This window comes from Arachis stenosperma, chromosome 5 (genome assembly GCF_014773155.1).
Source record: "Arachis stenosperma cultivar V10309 chromosome 5, arast.V10309.gnm1.PFL2, whole genome shotgun sequence".
In the NCBI taxonomy this organism is placed as follows: domain Eukaryota; kingdom Viridiplantae; phylum Streptophyta; class Magnoliopsida; order Fabales; family Fabaceae; genus Arachis; species Arachis stenosperma.
In genome coordinates this window covers 85,922,304-85,949,218 of record NC_080381.1, presented here as the reverse complement: position 1 = coordinate 85,949,218, position 26,915 = coordinate 85,922,304, and the positions used below count along the sequence as shown (strand labels likewise).

General features: G+C 43.0%; 1 protein-coding gene across 1 annotated transcript; it reads right to left on the bottom strand.

Annotated features, from left to right (window-relative positions):
* Window positions 1-18,863: 18,863 nt before the first annotated feature.
* Window positions 18,864-20,297, bottom strand: LOC130980946 (uncharacterized). The gene is made up of 2 exons (XM_057904586.1): window positions 19,269-20,297; window positions 18,864-19,133 (listed from the first exon to the last, which is right to left on the bottom strand). Exons 1-2 carry the CDS (start codon window positions 20,295-20,297, stop codon window positions 18,864-18,866), a joined length of 1,299 nt encoding a protein of 432 aa, XP_057760569.1.
* Window positions 20,298-26,915: the final 6,618 nt, after the last annotated feature.

Here is a 26,915-nt window from a genome sequence, read left to right as displayed (position 1 = left end):
AACTCATAGTAAAGTCCAAAAATGTGAATTTTGCTTAAAAACTAATAAAAATACACTAAAAAGTAGCTAGATCCTACTAAAAACTATCTAAAAACAATGCCAAAAAGCGTATAAATTATCCGCTCATCATAACACCAAACTTAAATTGTTGCTTGTCCCCAAGCAACTGAAAATAAATAGGATAAAAAGAAGAGAATATACAATGAATCTCACAATATCAATAAAATTTAGTCCTAATTAGATGAGCGGAGCTAGTACCTTTTTCTTTTGAATAGTTTTGGCATCTCACTTTATCCTTTGAAATTCAGAATGATTGGCATCTATAGAAACTCAGAATTTTAAATAGTGTTATTGATTCTCCTAGTTCAATATTTTGATTCTTGAACACAGCTACTTTATGAGTCTTGGCCGTGGCCTTAAGCACTTTGTTTTCCAGTATTACTACCGGATACATAAATGCCACAGACACATAACTGGGTGAACCTTTTCAGATTGTGACTCAGCTTTGCTAAAGTCCCTAGTTAGAGGTGTCCAGGGTTCTTAAGAACACTCTTTTTGCTTTGGATCATGACTTTAACCACTCAGTCTCAAGCTTTTCACTTGGACCTTCATGCCACAAGCACATGGTTAGGGACAGCTTGATTTAGCTGCTTAGGCCAGGATTTTATTCCTTCAGGCCCTCCTATCCATTAATGCTCAAAGCCTTGGATCCTCTTTACCCTTGCCTTTTGGTTTAAAGAGCTATTGGCTTTTTCTACTTGCTTTTTCTTTTTCTTTCTTACTCTCTTTTTTTTGCTACTTTTCTTTTTTTTTTCTTTTTTTTTCACTGCTTTTTCTTGCTTCAAGAATCAATTTTATGATTTTTCAGATCATCAATAACATTTCTCTTTGTTCATCATTCTTTCAAGAGCCAACAATTTTAACATTCATAAACTTCACTATAAAAAATATGCAATGTTCAAGCATTCATTTAGAAAACAAAAAGTATTGCCATCACATCAAAATAATTAAACTAATTTCAAGATAAAATTTGAAATCCAAGTACTTCTTGTTCATTTGTAATTAAGCACATTTTTCATTTGAGAGAGGTGAATGATTCATGGAATTATTCGTAGCTTTAAGACATAGACACTAGACACTAATGATCATGTAATGAAGACACAAACATAGACAAACATAAAGCATCAAATTTGAAAAATAGACAAATAAGAATAAGGAAATCAAAGAACGGGTCCACCTTAGTGATGTCGGCTAGTTCTTCCTCTTGAAGATCCAATGGAACGCCTGAGCTCCTCTATGTCTCTTCCTTGCCTTTGTTGCTCCTCCCTCATAGCTCTTTGATCTTCTCTAATCTCATGGAGAATGATGGAGTGCTCTGGGTGCTCCACCCTTAGTTGGTCCATGTTGTAACTCAAGCCTTCCAAAGAGGTGTTGAGTTACTCGCAATAGTTGTGTGGAGGAAAATGCATCCCTTGAGGCGTTTTAGGGATTTCATGAGGAATTTTCTCATGCTCTTGTTGAGGTCCATGAGTGGGCTCTCTTGTTTGCTCCATTCTTTTCTTAGTGATGGGCTTGTCCTCTTCAATGAGGATGTCTTCCTCTATGACAATTACAGCTAAATTGTATAGGGATCACCTTTTTCTTGGGCACAACTTCATATAAGTGGTCTTGATGAACCTTTGAGATGAATCTCTCCATCTCCCATGACTCGGAGGTGGAAGCTTTTTTGCCTTCCCTTTCCTTTTTCTAGAGGTTTCTCCGGCCTTAGGTGCCATAAATGGTTATGGATAAATAAAAAGCAATGCTTTTACCACACCAAACTTAAAAGGTTTGCTCGTCCTCAAGCAAAAGAAGAAAGAAAGAAGGGGAAGAAGAAGAAAATGGAGGAGATGGAGGGGGAGATAGGTTCGGCCAAGGGGGTAAATAGAGTGTTTGTGATGTGTGAAAATGAAGGAGTGAAGAGGGGTATTTATAGCGAAAGAGAGGGAAAGTGGCCAAATGGAATTGGGTGGGTTTGGGAGGGAAAAGATACGGAGGTGATTGGTGAAGAGAATATATGGAAAAGAATAGGATTTGATAGGTGAGTGGTGTTTTGGGTAGAGTGTTATAGAGATGTGTGAGGGGGAGAGAGAGAGAGAGAAGTGGGGTAGGTAGGGATCCTGTGGGGTCTACAGATCCTGAGGGGTCAAGGATTTTTCATCCCTGCTCCATTTAGACGTGTAAACGCACTTAGTGTGCAATCCTGGCATTTAACGTCAGACTGCTGCTTGTTTCTGGCGTTAAACACCAGCTTTTATTCCTTTTTTGGCATTAAACACCAAGCTACAACCTGTTTCTGGCATTTAACACCAGTTTGTTGCTTGTTTCTGGCGTTTAACGCCAGTCTGGTGCTTCTTTCTGGTGTTTAACACCCAGAATGGTGCTGACTAGGCGTTAAATGCCCATTCTGCTACCGTTACTGGCGTTTAAATGGCAGTAAGTTTCTCCTCCAGGGTGTGCTATTTTTAATGCTGTTTTTGAATTTGTTCTAATTTTTGCAGTTGTTTTTGTGACTAAACATGATCATCAACCTAAAAGAAAATAACATAGATAAATAGAATTGGGTTGCCTCCCAATAAGTGCTTGTTTAATGTCAATAGCTTGACAGTGAGCTCTCATGGAACTTCACAGATGTTCAGAGCATTGATGGAGCCTCCCAACACCAAACTTAGAGTTTGAATATGGGGGTTCAACACCAAACTTAAAGTTTGGTTGTGGCCTCCCAACACCAAACTTAGAGTTTGACTGTGGGGGCTTTGTTTGACTCTGCGTTGAGAGAAGCTTTTCTTGCTTCCTCTCCATGGTTACAAAGGGAGATCGTTGAGTTTTAAACACAAGGTAGTCCTCATTCAATTGAAGGATCAACTCTCCTCTATCCACATCAATCACAGCTTTTGCTGTGGCTAGGAAAGGTCTTCCAAGGATGATGGATTCATCCTCATCCTTTCCAGTGTCTAGGATTATGAAATCAGCAGGGATATAGAGGCCTTTGACCTTTACTATCACGTCCTCTACCTGTCTGTTCATACCCTGACCGGGGTCCTCTAACTCGGCAAATTCGCAAGGGGTCCGACCTTATCCTAAAGCTCACACCTAAAGGTCGGACCTCGGACAAAGAGCAAAGAAGGCCCATCAAAAGGAACGCAGCCCAAACCTAAAGGCCGAAAAGGCCTGGAAAAGGCGGTTCCACAAAGATAAAGATAAAACTCCCAAAAGATAAGATAAGATAAGAATATCTTATCCAGGGAAGATCACTGCCAGCTACTATAAATACACTGGAGCACCCAGGTATGGCATTCATTCCAAATCTACACATATCTGCTTGACCCATGCTAACTTAAGCATCGGAGTGTCATTGCAGGTACAACCACCAACTATTCTGCATACCAAGCTCGGGTCACCGGACCCCCACCACGGGCCTCTCCAGACGACCGAGCTGCATGTTTCAGGCAAACCCTCAGAACATTGGCGCCGTTGCCGGGGACCTGGAAGTCATCCCTCTACCATGGCGGACGACCCTCTCAACGATGAGCACGCTGCATCCGAACAAGAGGACGAAATTGACACCGGAGAACGGCCGGACAGCCCTCTATCACCACGTACTCCAGGAGGAAACAAACAGAATCGCCCAAAAACGTCACTCCCAAACAAGGATCCACAAAATTTCGAAAGAGCGAAGAGCTCGGAAATTCTAGAAGCAGTCCGGGCACAACAAGACCGACTAAAACAACTCGAAGAGGACATAAAGAAGCAGAAAGAAACTGAACAAGATCTGAGAAGAGAAACTCGAAAGCGCAGAGAATTAGAAGAAAAACTGCGGAAAATAGAGGCCAACCTGAAAGACCGAACAGAACGCGGCACCACCACCGAGGGCAACCACGATCCCTTCACGCAAGAGATCATGAAGGAGAAGGTACCGCGAAACTTCAAACCACCCGATATGGACCTCTACGACGGCACCACCGATCCAAGTCATCACCTCAGCAACTTCAGAAGCAGAATGTACCTAGTCGACGCCTCCGACGCGATTCGGTGCAAAGCCTTTCCCACCACTCTCACCAAGTCAGCCATGAAGTGGTTCGACAACCTGCCACCAAGATCAATCACCAGCTTCGAAGACCTAACCAAAAAATTCCTAACAAGATTCTCTATTCAAAAGGACAAGACAAAACATGCCCCCAGTCTACTCGGGATCAAACAAGGTGACCAAGAAACTCTCCGAAAATACATGGAACGATTCAACAAAGCCTGCCTGGACATACAACACTTGCCCACTGAAGCAGCCATCATGGGACTAGCAAACGGCCTAAAAGAAGGACCGTTTAGCCAATCCCTATCCAAACGATACCTGACCTCCCTATACGAGGTGCAAGAGCGGGCGGAAAAATATATCAACATGGAGGAAACCTCCCAGCTAAGAGACTCTTCTAGGAAGGAATCAACCTACCCACTCCGAGATCGGGATCGGGAACAGAAAAAGAAAGAAGAACCCAACTCGGACAAACCACGGAAGTACCACAGCTACACCCCCCTCCGAGTCTCCTTGGTAGACGTCTACAGAGAAGTATGCCACACCGAAAAGATCCCACCGCCCCGACCGCTAAAACACAAGAAAGCAGGGAGAGATCGGTCCGAATACTGTGAATATCACAAGCTCTACGGTCATTCTACTAACGACTGCTACGACCTAAAAAATGTTATAGAAAAGCTAGCCAGAGAAGGAAAACTCGACAGATACATAGCAGAGAAAGGAGAAGAGACCAGGAAGAGAAGGCGGGGGGACAATGAAGATCGGGCCGAACAAACCCCACGAACACCTGAAAGACATGTTCACATGATAAATGGAGGTTTTGCAGGCGGAGGAACATCCAAATCCTCACGAAAAAGACACCTCAAAGAAGTCTATCACATCCGAGAAGACAGTCCCCTGCCCGAATTACCTACTATTTCATTCACCCGAGAAGATGCTCAAGGGATAATTCCCGGACACGACGATCCAATGGTAATCACCATTATCCTAGCAAACGCCAACTTACATCGAACCCTGATTGACCAGGGAAGCTCAGCAGATATCCTGTTCAAAACGGCCTTCGACAAACTCGGGCTTGAAGAAAAAGAACTAAAGGCCTACCCCACCGACCTATTTGGACTAGGGGATACTCCGATCCATCCCTTAGGATACATCTCGCTACACACTACCTTTGGAAGAGGCGAGCAATCTAAAACATTAAGCATCGACTACATTATAGTCGACGTCACTTCAGCATACAATGCCCTCATTGGGCGACCAACCCTAAACAGACTGGCAGCTATAGTCTCGACCCCACACCTCTGTATGAAGTTCCCTACCGCAAAGGGAATCGCTACCCTAAAAGGCGACCAAAAACTAGCACGGCGATGCTACAACGAAAGCCTGAGCCTAAAAGGGAAAGAGGTCAACACGATAGAACTCGGACGAGTTCAATCCCGAGAAGATCTCCGGCCACAGCCAGAGGGAGAAACCGAAAAAGTCCAGATTGGGAACACACCTGAAAAAATAACAAGCATAGGAGTAAACCTCGACACAGGCCTAAAAGAGGAACTCATAACCCTCTTAAGGGAGAATTCCGACCTCTTCGCTTGGAAAGCCTCCGACATGCCGGGCATAAGTCCCGACCTGATGTGCCATAAGCTATCGGTTTATCCGGGATCCCGGCCTGTCCAACAAAGACGCCGGAAGCTCGGACCCGAGCGCATGCAAGCAATAGAAGAACAAGTACAAGCACTGCTAGATGCAGGGTTCATTAGGGAAGTAAAATACCCCCTATGGCTCGCAAACGTGGTCCTGGTAAAAAAGCCCAACGGAAAATGGAGGATGTGCGTCGATTACACAGATCTCAACAACGCCTGCCCCAAAGACCCATATCCACTACCAAACATCGACGCATTAGTAGACGCAGCCTCAGGCTATAGATATCTCTCCTTCATGGACGCATACTCGGGATACAATCAAATCCCAATGTACGGACCCGACCAAGAAAAGACCTCGTTCATAACCCCAAGGGCAAACTACTGCTACGTAGTAATGCCCTTCGGGCTAAAGAACGCAGGGGCAACCTACCAGAGGCTAATGAACAAAGTGTTCTCAGAGCACATCGGACTACAGCTGGAGGTGTACGTCGACGACATGCTGGTAAAGACACAAGAAGACAGAAACTTGCTGACCGACCTCGCCAGTGTTTTCGGCACCCTCAGAAAACACAACATGAGACTTAACCCGACAAAGTGCACCTTCGCCGCAGAAGCCGAAAAGTTCTTAGGCTTCATGCTGACCCAAAGGGGCATCGAAGCAAACCCGGACAAATGCCAAGCGATACTCAATATGAAGAGCCCAACGTGTGTCAAAGAAGTACAACAACTAAATGGAAGGCTAGCCGCCCTATCAAGATTCTTGGCGGGATCAGCGATAAAGTCACTACCTCTCTACTCACTCCTAAAGAAAGGGAAACCCTTCTCATGGACCCCGGAGTGCGAAAAGGCCTTTCAAGACTTCAAGGAATTCCTCGGGCAGCCACCAATCCTAACCCGACCTCTAAAGGGAGAAGAACTCGTACTATACCTCTCGGTTGGAAATCGAGCAGTCGCTTCAGCGTTAATACGAGAAAATGACCAAGGACAACACCCTATATACTTTGTAAGCAAGGCACTACAAGGGGCCAAATTAAACTATCAGAAAATAGAAAAATTCACCTACGCCCTAGTGTTCACAGCTCGGAGGCTCCGTCCCTACTTTCAAGCCCACACCATCAAAGTCCGGACAAACCAACCAATGAGACACATCCTCCAAAAAACAGATCTGGCAGGACGAATACTGCAATGGGCGGTGGAACTGTCCGAGTTCGACCTCCACTATGAAACCCGGACTGCCATAAAATCCCAATATCTAGCCGACTTCATCGCAGAATACACTGAGACCCCTGGAACCCCACTCTCGTGGAACATGTATGTCGACGGGTCCTCAAACAAAACAGGAAGCGGAGCCGGGGTTATACTCGAAAGCGACCAAGGAACGCGGATAGAACTATCCCTAAAATTCGAGTTCCAGGCTTCGAACAACCAAGCCGAATACGAGGCCCTACTAGCAGGTCTAAAGCTAGCCGGAGAGGTCGGAGCCCAAAAAATCACGATCTTCAGCGACTCCCAGGTCGTCACATCACAAGTAAATGGAAGCTACCAGGCCAAAGACCCCACTATGAAAAAATACCTGGACCAAACACAGGCACAACTATGCCACTTTTCAGAGATACAGATTCAGCACATACCTCGGGAACAAAATGCCCGGGCAGACGCCCTCTCAAAGCTTGCCAGCACCAAGCCCGGAGGCAACAACAGAAGTCTCCTCCAGGAAACCTTACAATCTCCCTCCGTGCTAAGAGAGGAAGAAGCGCTAAATATATCCAACCAACAGCAAGGATGGATGACCCCCATACTCAACTACCTGAAGTCGGGAACTCTCCCCGCCGAAAGAAAGGAAGCTAGAAGACTCACGAAAGACGCCCAGAATTACACACTAATTCACGACATATTATACAAAAGAGGATTCTCAAACCCCCTCCTTAGGTGTGTCCCGACCTCAGAAACAAAGAGCGTCCTCGAAGAAGTCCACGGAGGCATGTGTGGGAACCACCTCGGAGCTCGAGCATTATCCAAGAAAGTAGTCCGAGCCGGATTCTACTGGCCGACCTTGCAAAGAGACGCAACGGAATTTGTGAAAATATGCCCCCCCTGCCAAAAACACGCCAATTTTCACAAAGCACCACCTGAAGACCTCATCAGCATCACCGCACCATGGCCCTTCGCAAAGTGGGGACTTGACCTACTCGGCCCGTTTCCCCAAGGACCGGGGCAAGTCAAATACCTCATAGTAGGGGTCGACTACTTCACAAAGTGGATCGAAGCTGAACCCTTAGCCACCATCACGGCTCAGAAAAGCCGCAAATTCCTATACAAAAACATCGTCACAAGGTTCGGAGTCCCCTACTCCATCACCACAGACAATGGAACACAGTTCACAGACACAAGTTTTCAGAACCTGGCGGCCGAGCTAAAAATCAAACAGCAATTCACCTCAGTCGAGCACCCACAAGCCAATGGACAAGCGGAGGCCGCAAATAAAGTCATCTTGGCCGGGTTAAAACGAAGACTCCAAGAAGCCAAAGGGGCATGGGCCGAGGAACTCCCCCAGGTGCTATGGGCATATCGGACAACCCCACACTCTACAACGGGAGAATCACCATTCCGACTAGCTTACGGGATGGAGGCAATGATTCCTATCGAAATAGATGAAGGGTCACCCCGAGTCATCTTCTACAACGAAGAAGGTAACCCACAGGCACAAAGGGAAGAACTCGATCTCCTCCCCGAGGTCCGAGAAAAAGCCCGGATCCGAGAGGAAGCCTTAAAACGGCGAATGGCCCTCAGATACAATCAGAAAGTAATAAAACGAAGCTTCTCAATTCACGACCTGATTCTGATCCGAAACGACATCGGAACACAAAAGTCGGGAGAAGGGAAGCTAGCTGCAAATTGGAAAGGACCTTACAAGGTAACAGAAGTCTTAGGAACAGGCTATTACAAAATATCCGACCTAGAAGGCAATGAGTTGCCCAGGGCCTGGCACGCCTGTAATCTAAAACGATACTACAGCTAGAAAAACCTAACCCGAGGTGTACTCTTTTTCCCTACAAGGGTTTTTTAATGAGACACCCGGACAAGAAAAGCACCCGACCTAGCCAAGGGTAAACACTCTGTAAATATTCTTTCTTTTTTAAATACTAATCGAATTTTTCTCTTTTCCTTCTCCTTCTTCTTCATGATGAAACAAATCCTGAAAAGTACCCCGCCAAGGCGCATTAATTTATGCTCGGCAAAACGCAAAAAATCATTGCCAAAAGACCACACAAGGTCGGCAAAGATAAAGCGACGAGGTTCAGATTAATGTGAGAAGTTATAAAGCAACTCTGAAAAGGCTCAAAAAGCCAAATAAAAGAGGTTACAAAAATAACTTAAAAGGCCGACCAACAATAAGGCCGGACCCAACGAAGGGAAGTACTCAACCGCCCCCCCGAGGTCCGAGAAAAAGCCCGGATCCGAGAAAGAAGCCTTAAAACGGCGAAAACAAAGATTTCGAAAACGCTTACTAAAAAGTTGCTATACAAAAACAACTAAAAAGTACAAAGCGAAGAAACGAAATCGAATGGAAAGGATAAAACAAAGTTTCAAAAAACGCTTACTAAAAAGTTGCTATACAAAAACAACTAAAAAGTACAAGCGAAGAAACGAAATCAAAGGGAAGGATAAAACGAAGTTTCAAAAAGCGCTAGCTAAAAAGTTGTTATCCAAAAACAACTAAAAAGCATAAAGCGGAACTAAAAGTCAAAACGCGAACAAACACCACATAATAAGCTAAAAAGTTACTACAAGTAGCTAATAGCAAAAAGGTGTTCAAAGCATTAAACAGGTAGTAAAAACCATCCAAAAAAGAGCCCACAGGCCGGGCAAAAAAACAAAGACAAAGGATTACAGGGAATCAAGATCCTTTCCGGACTCCACATCGGTAGAAGGCTGCAGAGGAAGAACCATAGAAATCGGGACAGCCTTGACAGCACCGTCATCTCGGTTTGAAACCTCCACACCAGATTCCTCCCCGGCCAAAGGTGAAGTCGGGTTCGCAACCGGAACTTTGGGGTCAGACACCGGAACCTCATCCTCGTTGGGAGCAGGAACAATCTTTCCTTCCACGACAACATTATCCGTACTGAATAAACTCAGATCCAGGTCAGGAGCAAGAACCCGGACCTGAGCCTTCAAATTTTCAAACATAGCATCCATACCCTTAGCCACATGTCCTTCTAGCTCGAAAAAATCATCCTGAGCGGATTGCAACCTCTCCTTTGTCTCCACAAGCTCAGCATATGTCCGAGTATAACTCGCCTTCGCCGCCTTCACCATCTCCTCGGATGAACTCGCCGCCGCCACAGTCGCGGTAGCTTTAGCTTTCTCCTTCTCCAAAGACGCCTCCAGCTCAGCAATCCTAGCAGCCTTCAGTTCACTAATCCTCTCGAACTCGGACTGAGCCTTCTCAAGTCGGGAACTGGTCGCACCAATGGGGGATTTCTTGAACTCTCGGGCAATAGCGGCATGAAGACTAGCCATCCGGACACAGCTCCGCGCCATATACTGAAAATGGTGCTCCATAGACACATCATCGGTAGAAATAAAAGTCTGAGGGAGAATATGCTGTTCAACCCAACCGAGAGCATCAAAATCCTTATCATTAAAACCCGCAAACTCTTGAGAGGTCTTCTGCTTCTTGGGAGAAGGACCCGAGGACGAAGGAGGAGATGAGTTACCGGGTCCAGAGGTTGGAGGATCCTGATTTATAGGTCGAAACTGGGGAGTCGGAATAGTCTTCGACCGAGTAGTGACACCCACAGTAGTCTTCTTCGGAGAAGATCGGGCAGAAGCCTCCCCAGCCTCAATATTTCGAGCAGCCACGGACTTCTTCGTCCGACGAAGGTACTTCATAGAATCCACCTGAGAAGACATCTCTGCAAGAATAAAAGAAAAGAATCACCAAAACAGAAATTCCACCAAAACAAAAACAAGCAAAAATACTAAAAAGATAATCTCGGAGGGTCGGGAACTACCTAACTCGGAACGGAGAAGGCTTGGATCCCCCAACATTTTCTTCGTGTCCAAGTGAGGTGCCCGACCCCATAAACTGCTTACCACACCCACAAAAGCCTGCTCCACCTCATCTAGACTCTCAAGGGTATACTTAGTAGACACTACTTTCTCCTGCCAACAAAGAGGAAAAGAAGGCTCCCCACTCTCATCTAAAAAGAAAGGTCGGACGTCTCCAGTAGCCCGGACCTTGAAATAAAAGTTCTTAAAATCATGAAAGGACTCATCATACAAGGTGCAAAACTTCCTTCCCTGGTTAGCCCTAAAAGAAACCCAAGATACCTTCCCTCCACCCGACCCTGGCTTTGTCAACACAAACAAGTAGGAAAAAAGAGAAATAGAGGGAGCAACGCCCAAGAACTGACACAAAAGTTGAAACAGCTTTAAAAACGCCCAAGAATTTGGATGGAGCTGCGTAGGAGCAAGATTACAAGACCATAACACCTCAGACTCCAGATCGGTAAAGGGAAGTCGGACGCCCAGCTTAGAGAAAAAACAATCATAAGCGTAAAAGAAAAGCTTCTCGGAACTATCTAGGGGCGGGAAGCACACTCTCTCCTCGGAATCCGGGGCGACTAGTTCATAATCCCTCTCAGACTCTCTATTTTCACATATGCTACAATGCCTACGGAACCTAACTAAGTACTCAGAATCTACCACGGTAGGAACTCTTAGAGGAAGAAGGTCTACCCAATCAAGACCACACGGAATTTTAGTCGACATCGCTTGAAGAACCTTTCGAGACATAAAAATTCTTACCTACAAAGAAGAAATACAGCAGCAGGCAAAAAATCACATAAAGAAGACAACAGCAAGGCAAGAAGCAAAGACCCCACGAAAAAAGTGGGGCAACACAGAACAAAAACGCCAGGGAACAAAAAAAGAGCCCCCCCATATAAAAACAACAGCAATGGCGGCACCTCTTTTGGGGCAACCCGGGCATAAAGAAAAAGAAATAAGCAAGAGCCACACAAAGGACAGAAGCATACGATCACAAGAAAAGAGAAACACGGAAACAAACCTGGAAGAAGAAGCGAAGACGAAGAGCTCCGAAGCAAGAAGAACGAAACGACGGCACAGAGGAAACCCCGGAAAGACACACAAAGAAAGATTCCGGAAAGCAAAACAAAGGGAAAGAAGAAGCGGCGCTTGTAAAGCATAAAAAAAAAAACAAAACGCAGAAAGGAGGAAAGGAGCAATAAATAAAGCCTTCACAGAGCCCGAACGGAAATCGAGGAAAAACGGTAAAATGCAATAAATGCAGGAACGGCCATTTTGAATTTTGAAAAACAGACTACTATGCCCGAGCACGACCTCCCAAAAAGGACGAACTCGGGCAGGGGCACTGTTCATACCCTGACCGGGGTCCTCCAACTCGGCAAATTCGCAAGGGGTCCGACCTTATCCTAAAGCTCACACCTAAAGGTCGGACCTCGGACAAAGAGCAAAGAAGGCCCATCAAAAGGAACGCAGCCCAAACCTAAAGGCCGAAAAGGCCTGGAAAAGGCGGTTCCACAAAGATAAAGATAAAACTCCCAAAAGATAAGATAAGATAAGAATATCTTATCCAGGGAAGATCACTGCTAACTACTATAAATACACTGGAGCACCCAGGTATGGCATTCATTCCAAATCTACACATATCTGCTTGGACCCATGCTAACTTAAGCATCGGAGTGTCATTGCAGGTACAACCACCAACCATTCTGCATACCAAGCTCGGGTCACCGGACCCCCACCACGGGCCTCTCCAGACGACCGAGCTGCACGTTTCAGGCAAACCCTCGGAACACTGTCCATAAGCCTTTTTCATGGATTTGTCTGCCATTTCTAATGAGAATTTGGCAGCCTGTACCTCAAAGATTCCCAGTTTCCCATTACAGAGAGTGGCATTAATTTTATGCCTGACCCCAGGTCACACAGAGCCTTCTCAAAGGTCATGGTGCCTATGGTATAGGGAATTAAGAATTTACCAGGATCCTATTTCTTTTGAGGTAATGTCTGCCTAACCAAGTCATTCAGTTCATTGGTGAGCAAGGGGGGTTCATCCACCCAAGTCTCATTACCAAATAACCTGGCATTCAGCTTCATGATTGCTCCAAGGTACTTAGCAACTTGCTCTTCAGTAATATCTTTATCCTTCTCAGAGGAAGAATATTCATCAGAGCTCATGAATGGCAGAAGTAGGTTCAATAGAATCTCTATGGTCTCTAGATGAGCCTTAGATTCCGTAGGTTCCTCAAATGGGAACTCCTTTTTGTCCAGAGGACGTCCCTTGAGGTCTTCCTTACTGGGATTCACGTCCTCCTCCTCCTCTCTAGGTTTGGCCACACCACGTAACGTTATGGCCTTGCACTCTCTTTTTGGATTCTCTTCTGTATTGGTTGGGAGAGTACTATGAGGAGTTTCAGTGACTCTTTTACTCAGCTGGCCCACTTGTGCCTCCAAATTTCTAATGGAGGACCTTGTTTCATTCATGAAACTTAGAGTGGCCTTAGATAGATTAGAGACTATGTTTGCTAAGCTAGAGGTGCTCTGCTCAGAATTCTCTGTCTGTTGCTAAGAGGATGATGGGATAGGCTTGCTATTGCTAAATCTGTTTCTTCCACCATTATTAAAGCCTTGTTGAGGCTTTTGTTGATCCTTCCATGAGGAATTTGGATGATTTCTCTATGAGGGATTATAGGTGTTTCCATAGGCTTCACCCATATAATTCACCTCTGCCATTGCAGGATTCTCAGGATCATATGCTTCTTCTTCAGAAGATGCTTCTTTAGTACTGTTGGATGCATTTTGCAATCTATTCAGACTCTGAGAAATCATATTGACTTGCTGAGTCAACATTTTGTTCTGAGCCAATATGACATTCAGAGCATCAATTTCAAGAACTCCCTTCCTCTGACGCGTCCCATTACTCACAGGATTCATTTCAGAGGTGTACATGAACTGGTTATTTGCAACCATTTCAATGAGTTCCTAAGCTTCTGCAGGTGTTTTCTTCATGTGAATAGATCCACCTGCAGAATGGTCCAATGACATCTTAGACAATTTAGACAGACCATCATAGAATATATCCAGGATGGTCCATTCTGAAAGCATGTCAAAAGGACACTTTTTGGTCAGTTGCTTGTATCTTTCCCAAGCTTCATAAAGGGATTCACCTTCTTTTTGCCTGAAGGTTTGAACATCCACTCTAAGCTTGCTCAGCTTTTGAGGAGGAAAGAACTTGGCTAATAAAGTCGTGACCAGCTTATCCCAAGAGTTCAAGCTATCTTTAGGTTGAAACACCAACCATGTTCTAGCTCTGTCTCTTACAGCAAAAGGGAAAAGCATAAGCTTATAGACCTTAGGATGAACTCCATTGGTCTTAACAGTATCACAAATCTGCAAGAATTCAGTTAAGAACTGAAAAGGATCTTCTGAGGAAGTCCATGAAACTTACAATTCTGTTGCATCAGAGAAACTAATTGAGGCTTTAGCTCAAAATTGTTTGCTCCAATGGCATGGATTGAGATGCTTCTTCCATGGAAGTTGGAATTTGGTGCAGTAAAATCACCAAGCATCTTCCTTGCATTGTTGTTGGGTTTGGCCATGTCTCCTTCTTTTTCGAGATTCTCTGTAAGGTTTTCTCTGGATTGTTGCGCTTTAGCTTCTCTTAGATTCTTCTTCAGAGTCCTTTCAGGTTCAGGATCTGCTTCAACAAGAATATCCTTGTCCTTGTTCCTGCTCATATGAAAAAGAAGAGGACAAAAAATAATAGGGATCCTCTTTACCTAAATATAGAGGTTCCTTTATGTGAGTAGAATAAGAGAGAAGGGTAAAAGAAGGAGAAGGGAAAAATTCAAACACAGAGAGGAAGAGAGGGTTCGAATTTTAAGATGAAGAGAAGTTGACGGGATATTTTTGCGGAGAAACGAATTTCTCCAAAACACCCGAACTTAACCGGCAAGTGCACCGGGTCGCATCAAGTAATAATAACTCACGGGAGTGAGGTCGATCCCACAGGGATTGAAGCATTGAGCAATTTTAGTTTAGTGGTTTATTTAGTCAAGCGAATCAAGATTTGGTTGAGAGATTTGTGATTTGCAAAATTTAAATTGCATAGAAAGTAAAGGGAATGGGTAATTGGCATGAAATTAAAGAGAACAGGAATTAAAGTGCTGAATCTTAAAGAACAAGAAATTAAATGGCAGAAACTTAGAACGCAAGAAATGTAAATTGCAAAATCTTAAAGTGCAAGAAATATAAATGGCTTGAATTGTAAAGGGTATTTGGAGTTGGATTTGCAGAAATTAAACAAGGAAAAGTAAAATTGCAATAAGCAGGAGAGTAAAAGAGGATTTGGATTGAATCGGATGTAAAGCAGAAATGTAAAATGAGCTTGAAAAGCATTAAACAGAGAATGTAAATTGAAATCCAGATCTCAGGACTCAAGAGACTAGATAACCAAGTCTAGATCTCAATGCCTTCCAAGATCCAACAAGAACAATTGCAAAGGAATTGTAAATTGTAAATTGTAGAGAAAGTAGAAGACAGAAGCAATTAATCAAAACGGAAATTCAAGTATGCAGTAAAATGAAACAGAGAGATCTCTGGATGAGATTGAAACAGATTTCCTTCAATTCTCCAACCCAAGATCCAAGACAATTGTAATTGAAATTGAAAGCAAGAAAACTAAGAGGAAGGGAATTCAATTCTCTTTCCCTGAGACTTAGAAATTAAAATTCACTCAATGCCCAAAAACTATTCTGAAAACATCAAAGAAAAAGTTCTATGAAAAATAAAAAGGAAAAGCTCCTGAATAACTTGAATTCTATCCTATTTATACACTTTCTTCAAATGATCTTCAAGCCTTGAGTTGGGCCTTTGCTCTTGGTGGAATTGGGTTGAGAGAGGCCTTGGTTGATTGCTCTTGGAGTTTGGAAAGGAACCGAAGTGAATCAAGTGAACTGGGATGGAGTTTTGCAAAAGTTTGAGTAAAAGTTTGAGTAGAAGTTTGAGGCTAACTTTTACTCTAACTTTTACTATCAGCCTCCATGCTTTGCTGCTATCCACGTTGGGGCAAAAGTTAGGGGTCTAACTTTTGCTCCAACGTTGGCCTCCTTATGTGTACTTATGGCGCCAACGTTAGCCCAAAAGTTAGAGGCTAACGTTGGCGCAAACTTTTGCTCCCAGGGTGCATTCTTCATGTGCCAACGTTAGCCCAAAAGTTAGGGGCTAACGTTGGCACAAACTTTTGGTGCCCAGGGTGTTCTTTTCATACGCCAACGTTAGCCAAAAAGTTAGGGGCTAACGTTGGCGCAAACTTTTGATGCCCAGGGTGTTCTTTTCATGTGCCAACGTTAGCCCAAAAGTTAGGGGCTAACGTTGGGGCAAACTTTTCACCCAAAAGTTTGTGCAAAAGTTTGAGGCTAACTTTTGGTCTAGCTTTTTGCTTCCTGGTTCATTTTCAGTTATTCCAAAAGTTTGAGCTAAAGTTTGAGGCAAACTTTTGCTCAAACTTTTTGTTCTCTCTTCCTCCTAGCCCTTCCTTCTTGTATCAACCTTTCTCCAAGCTTTCTTCACCTATCATTAATCAACCAAACACATCAAAGCTATGCTCAAAATCATGAGATATTCATTCTTTCATAATATGTGACAATTATAGCATAAAACCTCATGAAATAGCATGAATTCATACATGGTTGATTAAATCAAAGGAAACATGAAAATCTACCCAATTGGCTTGCTTTTGGCTCAAGAAAGTGCATAATTCAATTGAAAATAAAAGAAAAAGGCTAATGAAACTAGGCTAATATGACTTGTCATCACAACACCAAACTTAAAGCTTGCTTGTCCCCAAGCAAGAAATGATTTATTGAGAAGAAAGAATGAAATGGAAGAGGATGTTCATGCTAGTAGAGTGTTATTGGTAGTTCATGGGGTTTTATGTGGATATGTAAACACTCACCTCTTATTGACTCTTAAGCTTAGAAAGTCTCCTTCAAGCTTCAAGTAACATACTGCTATGACCTCTCATTATTTCTTTATCCTTGGCTATTATTTTGTTCATAAGCTTTATTTGAGTGTCATGTGTAGCAAGTTCATTTCCTTTTCTTTATACTTGACACATTATTCACTATAGACACTTGGCTCACATTCCTTCTTAGAACATTGATGCCCAGCACCTCTTTGGGCTACTAAATGCCTTGTAGTTAGGTTGCTCTTGATAGTGGACTTTCAGCTGATGATCCCGGGTTAGTTAACCCAAGTCACCGAGTGTTGATGCACTCCAAAGAGCTTAATAATCCAAGCAGATCCTAATACAAAGACACCACAGGCATATATTCTAAGGTTCAAGCTATTGGTGTCCAGCTTTGTTTCTTTTTGTTTTTTTTTTTTGTTCTACTGCCACTCTTTGGCTATTTCTTTTTCTCTTTTTTTTTCTTTTTGTCTTTCTTTCCAACCAAGGACTTTTGATTGAAATTCATAGACAGTAGGCCACTTTTTACTTAGAAGGAGACATCCTAGTTCTCTTATTCACTAAAAGTGAGCTATCATACAATCACACATACATACCACCACTTACTTTTATTGTACTTCTGTCTAACAGAGGACTATCTCACTTCACATTCAAACATTTCTTTTATTGAATTGAAAATGCAGGGGACAAAGCATGCTTTTTGTTAAGTGAAAGTAAACACACAAGCACATACTTAAACTAGCATACTTATTTCAACTAGAACACTCAAGATGCAAAATGACTGAACTAACAGTTACTGTTGCAATGGTAACACTCAAACTTCCAAATTAGAACAGTTAAATGCTGATAAAATTAAGTGACAATACAACCTCTTGGTGGCTTCTTCTTCTTACTCTCAGCTGATGGTATGTAACCCTTCCAAGAGAGTGATTGAATTCCTATAAAGTTCATGGAAGTTGCTTGTTTCTCAAGCCCTTAGGTAACTTGTTAGTGTGCAGAATTTTCTTGTAGGCTTTTGAACTTACTTTGGTGTGTGAACACCAAACTTAGTTCCTTGCCACCTTCCTCATGCATCAAAATAACTATATGTGAAATCCTCCTATCTTTGTTAAAGACAATAAAAACTAGAAAAACTAAAAAGTAAACAATTGGTTAATTAGTTTATCTGATTACTCGGAGCTAGCATCCATGTATGCAGAAGGTGAGAATGTGCTTTTAAATGAGAATTTGGTGAAACACCAAACTTAGAATCTTTCATTCTCTCTTATGTGCAACACCAAACTTAGCTCCTTGCAATATAGATAAGTCTAATTAACCCTTTTATTGAAATAGCTATGAAAAGTGAACTACCTCAGGTTGGGTTGCCTCCCAACAAGCGCTTCTTTATTGTCATTAGCTTGACATCAATCCACTTAGATCACGGGGGTTGAAGATCATAGTGCCTCAGCTTTTCTCCTCTTACTGTAAACTTCCTTCCGGTCTCCTTTTTTATGATCTCTAGGTGTTCAAGTGAAAGGACCCGGTTTACAGTGTAGTATTCGGATGATTGTGGGGACACCTTCATTGGTTGGGTGTTTAACACTACTTTATCCCCTGGTGAAAAGCCTTCAGTAGGGATCTTCTTGTTTCTCCACCCTCTTGGCCTCTTCTTCTTTTCTTTCTCAAAAGATACTCCCTGCCTTGGTGGTTCCTTATCTGAGATGTTGAATTTCTCATCTGGAAGTTTTGGATCTAGTTCCTCCTTGATTTCTTTGGTCTGTTGCACCATCTCTACTTCTTTCAAGCATGGATTTGGAAGTCTTGGAGCTAACTCATTGACTACCTCCTTCAAACTTTGATCTCTGGCCTTATCCTCCGTACACTCTTCTTCTTGAGTGGGCTCATGTGGGGTTTTAAACACATGGAATGCTAGGTGCTCATCATGCACTCTCAGCAACAATTCCCCTTGTTCAACATCTATCAGTGCTCTGCCCGTAGCAAGAAAGGGCCTCCTTAGGATGATGGGGGTGTTAGGGTCCTCCTCCATATCCAGAATGACAAAATCAGCTGGGAGAAGAAATTTTCCCACTTTTACCAGCACATTCTCTACAACTCCAACTGCTTGCTGGATGGATTTGTCAGCCATTTAAAGGAGTATTTATGTGGATTTCAGCTCACAAATTCGAAGTTTCCTCATTAGAGACAAAGGCATCAAGTTTATGCTTGCACCAAGGTCACAGAATGACTTTTCAATTGTTATGTCTCCTATAGTGCAATGTATATAAAAACTCCCAGGATCATCTTTCTTCTCTGGTAACTCTCTTTGGAGAATAGCACTACATTCCTTTGTCATCTCAACAATTTGTCCTTCTTTTAGGGACTTTTTCTTTGTCAGCACTTCCTTCATAAATTTGGCATACACTGGCATCTGTTCAAGTGCTTCTAAGAAAGGAATATTGATGCTGAGGGTCTTGAATATGTCCAGGAACTTTGAGTATTGCTTATCCTCATTCTCTTTTTTGAACCTCTGAGGGTATGGAAGTTTGGGGATATGTGGCTTCACCCTTTCCTTCTTCTCTTGTAATTGTGTTTCAAGAATGTCTTTATCTCTCTTTGAGCTTTTTGCATTCTTGATTTTCTGATCCTCTTCACTTCTCTCTTCTGTCTCTTCTTGTGGAACTTCTCTGTTGTGTTCTTCCTGATTGATAGCTTTCTTCTCACTTTCCACTATGATTGCTTTACACTCCTCCCACTTTGTAGCTTTTCCTTTGTCCCTTGGGTGGTCTTGAGTGGCACTTGGGGATGCATCTGTAATTCGTTTAGCCATTTGTTCCATATGCCTCTCGAGATTTTTGATTGAAGCTTCTTGGTTTTTGCTTGTTGTGGCTTGATCTTTTCTTGCTGCTTCTTGATCTTGTCTTGCCATCTCTTGATTTTTCATGAGTTTCTCCATCATTGTCTCTTGGTGCTTCATCATCTTTTCTATCAATGTCTCCAAGTTGAAGATCCTTTGAGTGTCTTGTGATGTTTGTGGCTGGTTGTGGGGTATTGAAGGTTGATGGTGGGTGTTTTGGTTAGTGGTTTGGTTATTGGGTGGACAGTAGCTAAAATTTGAGTGGTTGTTTTGGGGTTTTCCATATGGATTGGGGTTAGTGTTTTGCTGGTTGTGATTTTGGTTGTTTCTTGAGTTGTTTTGGTTTGAATTTCGTTGCCATGGTTGCTGATTTTGAGTGTGGTTATCTCCCCATCTTATGTTTGGATGGTTCTTCCAGGATGGATTGTAGATGTCACCATAGACTTCATTTTGGCCGGAGCTTTGGTTATGCACATATTGAGGTTGTTCCTGCTGCTGATCTTCTTGGTTTTCTTCATTTTGCCCCCATTTGGTTGATGGTTGGCTTGTATTCACTGCTGCAACTTGCAGGCTATCAATCTTTTTAGCCATCTGCTCAAATTGTTGTTGAATCTGCTCCTGCATTATCTTGTTTTGAGCTAGGAGGGTGTCAACTCCTTCTAGCTCCATTACTCCTCTCCTTTGTGATGGTTGGCGGTTTTTTTGATGAGCGAAGAAGTATTGGTTGTTGGCCACCATATCGATGAGATTTTGAGCTTCCTCTGCAGTTTTCATGAGTTGCAAAGAACCTCCAGCTGAATGATCCAAAGCTTCCTGGGATTTCAATGTTAAGCCCTCATAGAAATTCTGCAGCTTATTCCACTCAGTGAACATTTCAGGAGGACATTTCCTGATTAGAGCCTTGTATCTCTCCCAAGCCTCATGGATGGGTTCAGACTCCATTTGTGTAAATCTTTGTACCTCAGTCTTTAACCTTATGATCCTTTGAGGTGGGTAAAATTTGGCAAGGAACTTGGTTACCAAATCATCCCAATTGTTGATGCTGTCTCTTGGAAATGATTCCAACCATTGAGTGGCCTTGTCTCTGAGAGAAAATGGGAATAGCAATAGTTTGTAGCTGTCAGGAGGCACACCATTGGTTTTGACAGTGTTACAAATCCTCAGGAAGGTGGATAGGTGCTGGTTTGGATCTTCCAAGGGGCCTCCTCCATAAGAACAGTTGTTCTGCACCAAGGTGATGAGTTGGGGCTTCAATTCAAAGTTATTTGCATCGACATTTGGGGTAAGGATGCTACTCCCACAATGCCTTGGATTAGCAAATGTATATGAAGCCAAGACTCTCCTCTGGGGTTGATGGTGCACAAAATTGTGATCACTACAACTCAAATAATCCCTAGTAATGGCTCCAAAGACTTGGTGCTCAATACCATGGCATAAACACAACTTCGCACAACTAACCAGCAAGTGCACTGGGTCGTCCAAGTAATAAACCTTACGCGAGTAAGGGTCGATCCCACGGAGATTGTTGGTATGAAGCAAGCTATGGTCACCTTGTAAATCTTAGTCAGGCAGACTCAAATGGGTATAGATGATGAATGAAACATAAAGATAAAGATAGAGATACTTATGTATATCATTGGTGAGAGCTTCAGATAAGCGTATGAAGATGCCTTCCCTTCCGTCTCTCTGCTTTCCTACTGTCTTCATCCAATCCTTCTTACTCCTTTCCATGGCAAGCTTATGCAAGGGTTTCACCGTTGTCAGTGGCTACCTCCCATCCTCTCAGTGGAAATGTTCAACGCACCCTGTCACGGCACGGCTATCCATCTGTCGGTTCTTGGTCAGGCCGAAATAGAATCCATTGATTCTTTTGCGTCTGTCACTAACGCCCCGCCTGCTAGGAGTTTGAAGCACGTCACAGTCATTCAATCATTGAATCCTACTCAGAATACCATAGACAAGGTTAGACCTTCCGGATTCTCTTGAATGCCGCCATCAGTTCTTGCCTATACCACGAAGACTCTGATCTCACGGAATGGCTGGCTCGTTTGTCAGGCGAGCACTCGGTTGTCAGGCGATCAACCATGCATCGTGTATCAGGAATCCAAGAGATATTCACCCAATCTAAGGTAGAACGGAGGTGGTTGTCAGTCACACGTTCATAGGTGAGAATGACGATGAGTGTCACGGATCATCACATTCATCAAGTTGAAGAACACGTGATATCTTGGACAAAGAACAAGCGGAATTGAATAGAAGAACAATAGTAATTGCATTAATACTCGAGGTACAGCAGAGCTCCACACCTTAATCTATGGTGTGTAGAAACTCCACCGTTGAAAATACATAAGAACAAGGTCTAGGCATGAGGGTGACTTTGAACGCCGGTTTGGGCCATCAAATCTTGGGCAAAGTATGGACTATCATATATTGCTGGAAAGCCCAGGATGTTTACTTTCCAACGCCGTTGAGAGCGCGCCAATTGGGCTTCCGTAGCTCCAGAAAGTCCACTTCGAGTGCAGGGAGGTCAGAATCCAACAGCATCTGCAGTCCTTTTCAGTCTCTGAATCAGATTTTTGCTCAGGTCCCTCAATTTCAGCCAGAAAATACCTGAAATCACAGAAAAACACACAAACTCATAGTAAAGTCCAGAAAAGTGAATTTTAACTAAAAACTAATAAAAATATACTAAGAACTCAACTAAAACTACTAAAAACATACTAAAAACAATGCCAAAAAGCGTACAAATTATCCGCTCATCACAACACCAAACTTAAATTGTTGCTTGTCCTCAAGCAACTGAAAATCAAATAAGATAAAAAGAAGAGAATATTGCAATGAATTCCAAAAACATCTATGAAGATCAGTATCAATTAGATGAGCGGGACTTTTAGCTTTTTGCTTCTGAATAGTTTTGGCATCTGACTCTATCCTTTGAAATTCAAAATGATTGGCTTCTTTAGGAACTCAGAATCCAGATAGTGTTATTGATTATCCTAGTTAAGTATGATGATTTTTGAACACAGCTACTTATTGAGTCTTGGCTGTGGCCCAAAGCACTCTGTCTTCCAGTATTACCACCGGATACATACATGCCACAGACACATAATTGGGTGAACCTTTTCAGATTGTGACTCAGCTTTGCTAGAGTCCCCAATTAGAGGTGTCCAGGGTTCTTAAGCACACTCTTTTTGCCTTGGATCACAACTTTATTTCTTTCTTTTTCTTTCCTTTTCTTTTTTGTTTTTTTTTTTCGCCTCTTTTTTTTTTTTTGTATTCACTGCTTTTTCTTGCTTCAAGAATCATTTTTATGATTTTTCAGATCCTCAGTAACATGTCTCCTTTTTCATCATTCTTTCAAGAGCCAACAATCATGAACCACAAATTCAAAAGACATGTGCACTGTTTAAGCATACATTCAGAAAACAAAAGTGTTGCCACCACATCAAAATAATTAAACTGTTATAAAATTCAAAATTCATGTAATTCTTATCTTTTTCAATTAAGAACATTGTTTATTTAAGAAAGGTGATGGATTCATAGGACATTCATAACTTTAAGGCATAGACACTAATGATCATAAGACACAAACATGGATAAACATAAAGCATAAATTTTCAAAAAACAAGAAAATAAAGAACAAGGAGATTAAAGAACGGGTCCACCTTAGTGATGGCGGCTTGTTCTTCCTCTTGAAGGTCTTATGGAGTGCTTGAGCTCCTCAATATCTCTTCCTTGTCTTTGTTGCTCCTCTCTCATGATTCTTTGATCTTCTCTAATTTCATGGAGGAGGATGGAATGTTCTTGGTGCTCCACCCTTAGTTGTCCCATGTTGGAACTCAATTCTCCTAGGGAGGTGTTAATTTGCTCCCAATAGTTTTGTGGAGGAAAGTGCATCCCTTGAGGTATCTCAGGGATCTCATGATGAGAAGGGTCTCTTGTTTGCTCCATCCTTTTCTTAGTGATGGGCTTGTCCTCATCAATGGGGATGTCTCCCTCTATGTCAACTCCAACTGAATAACAGAGGTGACAAATGAGATGAGAAAAGGCTAACCTTGCTAAGGTAGAGGACTTGTCCGCCACCTTATAGAGTTCTTGGGCTATAACCTCATGAACTTCCACTTCTTCTCCAATCATGATGCTATGAATCATGATGGCCCGGTCTAGAGTAACTTCGGACCGGTTTCTAGTGGGAATGATTGAGCGTTGGATAAACTCCAACCATCCTCTAGCCACGGGCTTGAGGTCATGCCTTCTCAATTGAACCGGCTTCCCTCTTGAATCTCTCTTCCATTGGGCGCCCTCTTCACAAATGTCAGTGAGGACTTGGTCCAACCTTTGATCAAAGTTGACCCTTCTTGTGTAAGGATGTTCATCTCCTTGCATCATGGGCAAGTTGAATGCCAACCTTACGTTTTCCGGACTAAAATCCAAGTATTTCCCCCGAACCATAGTAAGCCAATTCTTTGGATCTGGGTTCACACTTTGATCATGGTTCTTGGTGATCCATGCATTGGCATAGAACTCTTGAACCATCAAGATTTCGACTTGTTGAATGGGGTTGGTGAGAACTTCCCAACCTCTTCTTCGGATCTCATGTCGGATCTCCGGATATTCACTCTTTTTGAGTGAAAAAGGGACCTCGGGGATCACCTTCTTCAAGGCCACAACTTCATAGAAGTGGTCTTGATGCACCCTTGAGATGAATCTCTCCATCTCCCATGACTCGGAGGTGGAAGCTTTTGCCTTCCCTTTCCTCTTTCTAGAGGTTTCTCCGGCCTTGGATGCCATAAATGGTTATGGAAAAACAAAAAGCAATGCTTTTACCACACCAAACTTAAAAGGTTTGCTCGTCCTCGAGCAAAAGAAGAAAGAAGAGAGTAGAAGAAGAAGAAATGAGGAAGAAGGGAATGGCTTTGTGTTCGGCCAAAGAGGGGGAGAAGTGGTGTTTAGGTTGTGTGAAAATGAAGGGGTGAAGAAGGGTATATATAGGGGAAGGGGGCTCATGGTTCGGTCATGTATGGGTGGGTTTGGGAGGGTAAGTGGTTTGAATTTGAAGGGTGAGGTAGGTGGGGTTTTATGAAGGATGGATGTGAGTGGTGAAGAGAAAGATGGGATTTGATAGGTGAAGGGTTTTTGGGGAAGAGGTGTTGAGGTGATTGGTGAATGGGTGAAGAAGAGAGAGAGTGGTGGGGTTGGTGGGGATCCTGTGGGGTCCACAGATCCTGTGGTGTCAAGGAAAAGTCATCCCTGCACCAAATGGCATGCAAAATCACGTTTTGAGCCAATTCTGGCGTTAAACGCCGGGCTGGTGCCCATTTCTGGCGTTTAATGCCAGGTTCTTGCCCTTTTCTGGCGTTTAACGCCAGTCTGGTGCCCCTTTCTGGCGTTAAACGCCCAGAATGGTGCCAGACTGGGCGTTAAACGCCCACCTGCTAGCCTTACTGGCGTTTAAACGCCAGTAAGTTCTTCCTCCAGGGTGTGCTGTTTTTCTTTCTGTTTTTCATTCTGTTTTTGCTTTTTCAATTGATTTTGTGATTTCTCATGATCATCAACCTACAAAAAACATAAAATAACAAAAGGAAATAGATAAAATATAACATTGGGTTGCCTCCCAACAAGCGCTTCTTTAATGTCAGTAGCTTGACAGAAGGCTCTCATGGAGCCTCACAAATGATCAAAGCAATGTTGGAACCTCCCAACACCAAACTTAGAGTTTGAATGTGGGGGTTCAACACCAAACTTAGAGTTTGGTTGTGGCCTCCCAACACCAAACTTAGAGTTTGACTTTGGGGGCTCTGTTTGACTCTGATTTGAGAGAAGCTCTTCATGCTTCCTCTCCATGGTGACAGAGGGATATCCTTGAGCCTTAAACACAAAGGATTCTTCATTCACTTGAATGATCAGTTCACCTCTATCAACATCAACCACAGCCTTTGCTGTGGCTAGGAAGGGTCTGCCAAGGATGATGGATTCATCCATGCACTTCCCAGTCTCTAGGACTATGAAATCAGTAGGGATGTAGTGGTCTTCAATCTTCACCAAAACATCCTCTACAAGTCCATGAGCTTGTTTTCTTGAGTTGTCTGCCATCTCTAGTGAGATTCTTACAGCTTGTACCTCAAAGATTCCTAGCTTCTCCATTACAGAGAGAGGCATGAGGTTTACACTTGACCCTAAGTCACACAGAGCTTTCTTGAAGGTCATGGTGCCTATGGTACAAGGTATTGAAAACTTCCCAGGGTCTTGTCTCTTTTGAGGTAATTTCTGCCTAGACAAGTCATTCAGTTCTTTGGTGAGCAAAGGGGGTTCATCCTCCCAAGTCTCATTTCCAAATAACTTGTTATTTAGCTTCATGATTGCTCCAAGGTATTTAGCAACTTGCTCTTCAGTGACATACTCATCCTCTTCAGAGGAAGAATACTCATCAGAGCTCATGAAAGGCAGAAGTAAGTCCAATGGAATCTCTATGGTCTCATTTTGAGCCTCAGATTCCCATGGTTCCTCATTAGGGAACTCATTGGAGGTCAGTGCACGCCCATTGAGGTCTTCCTCAGTGGCGTTCACTTCCTCTCCCTCCTCTCCAAATTCGGCCATGTTGATGGCCTTGCACTCTCCTTTTGGATTTTCTTCTGTATTGCTTGGGAGATTACTTGGAGGGAGTTCAGTAACTTTCTTGCTCAGCTGTCCCACTTGTGCCTCCAATTTTCTAATGGAGGACCTTGTTTCAGTCATGAAACTTTGAGTGGTTTTGATTAGATCAGAGACCATAGTTGCTAAGTCAGAGGGGTTCTGCTTAGAATTCTCTGTCTGTTGCTGAGAAGATGATGGAAAAGGCTTGCCATTGCTAAACCTATTTCTTCCACCATTATTGTTGTTGAAACCTTGTTGAGGTCCCTCTTGATTCTTCCATGAGAAATTTGGGTGATTTCTCCATGAAGAATTATAGGTGTTTCCATAGGGTTCTCCTAGGTAATTCACCTCTTTCATTGAAGGGTTCTCAGGATCATAGGCTTCTTCTTCAGATGAAGCATCCTTAGTACTGCTTGGTGCATTTTGCATTCCAGACAGACTTTGAGAAATCAGATTGACTTGTTGAGTCAATATTTTATTCTGAGCCAGAATGGCATTCAGAGTATCAATCTCAAGAACTCCTTTCTTCTGATTTGTCCCATTGTTCACAGGATTCCTTTCAGAAGTGTACATGAATTGGTTATTTGCAACCATTTCAATTAGCTCTTGAGCTTCTGTAGGCGTCTTCTTCAGATGAAGAGATCCTCCAGCAGAGCTATCCAAAGACATCTTGGATAGTTCAGAGAGACCATCATAGAAAATACCTATGATGCTCCATTCAGA

What these genes read in the sequence shown, in the direction of transcription:
- LOC130980946 (XM_057904586.1), bottom strand. Translation starts at nt 20,297, where the DNA reads ATGGTGGCCAACAACCAATACTTCTTCGCTCATCAAAAAAACCGCCAA. An exon ending in TACAAGAGAAGAAGGAAAGG is followed by an intron (nt 19,134 to 19,268) that starts GTGAAGCCACAT and finishes GCACTTGAACAG; the next exon opens with ATGCCAGTGTATGCCAAATT.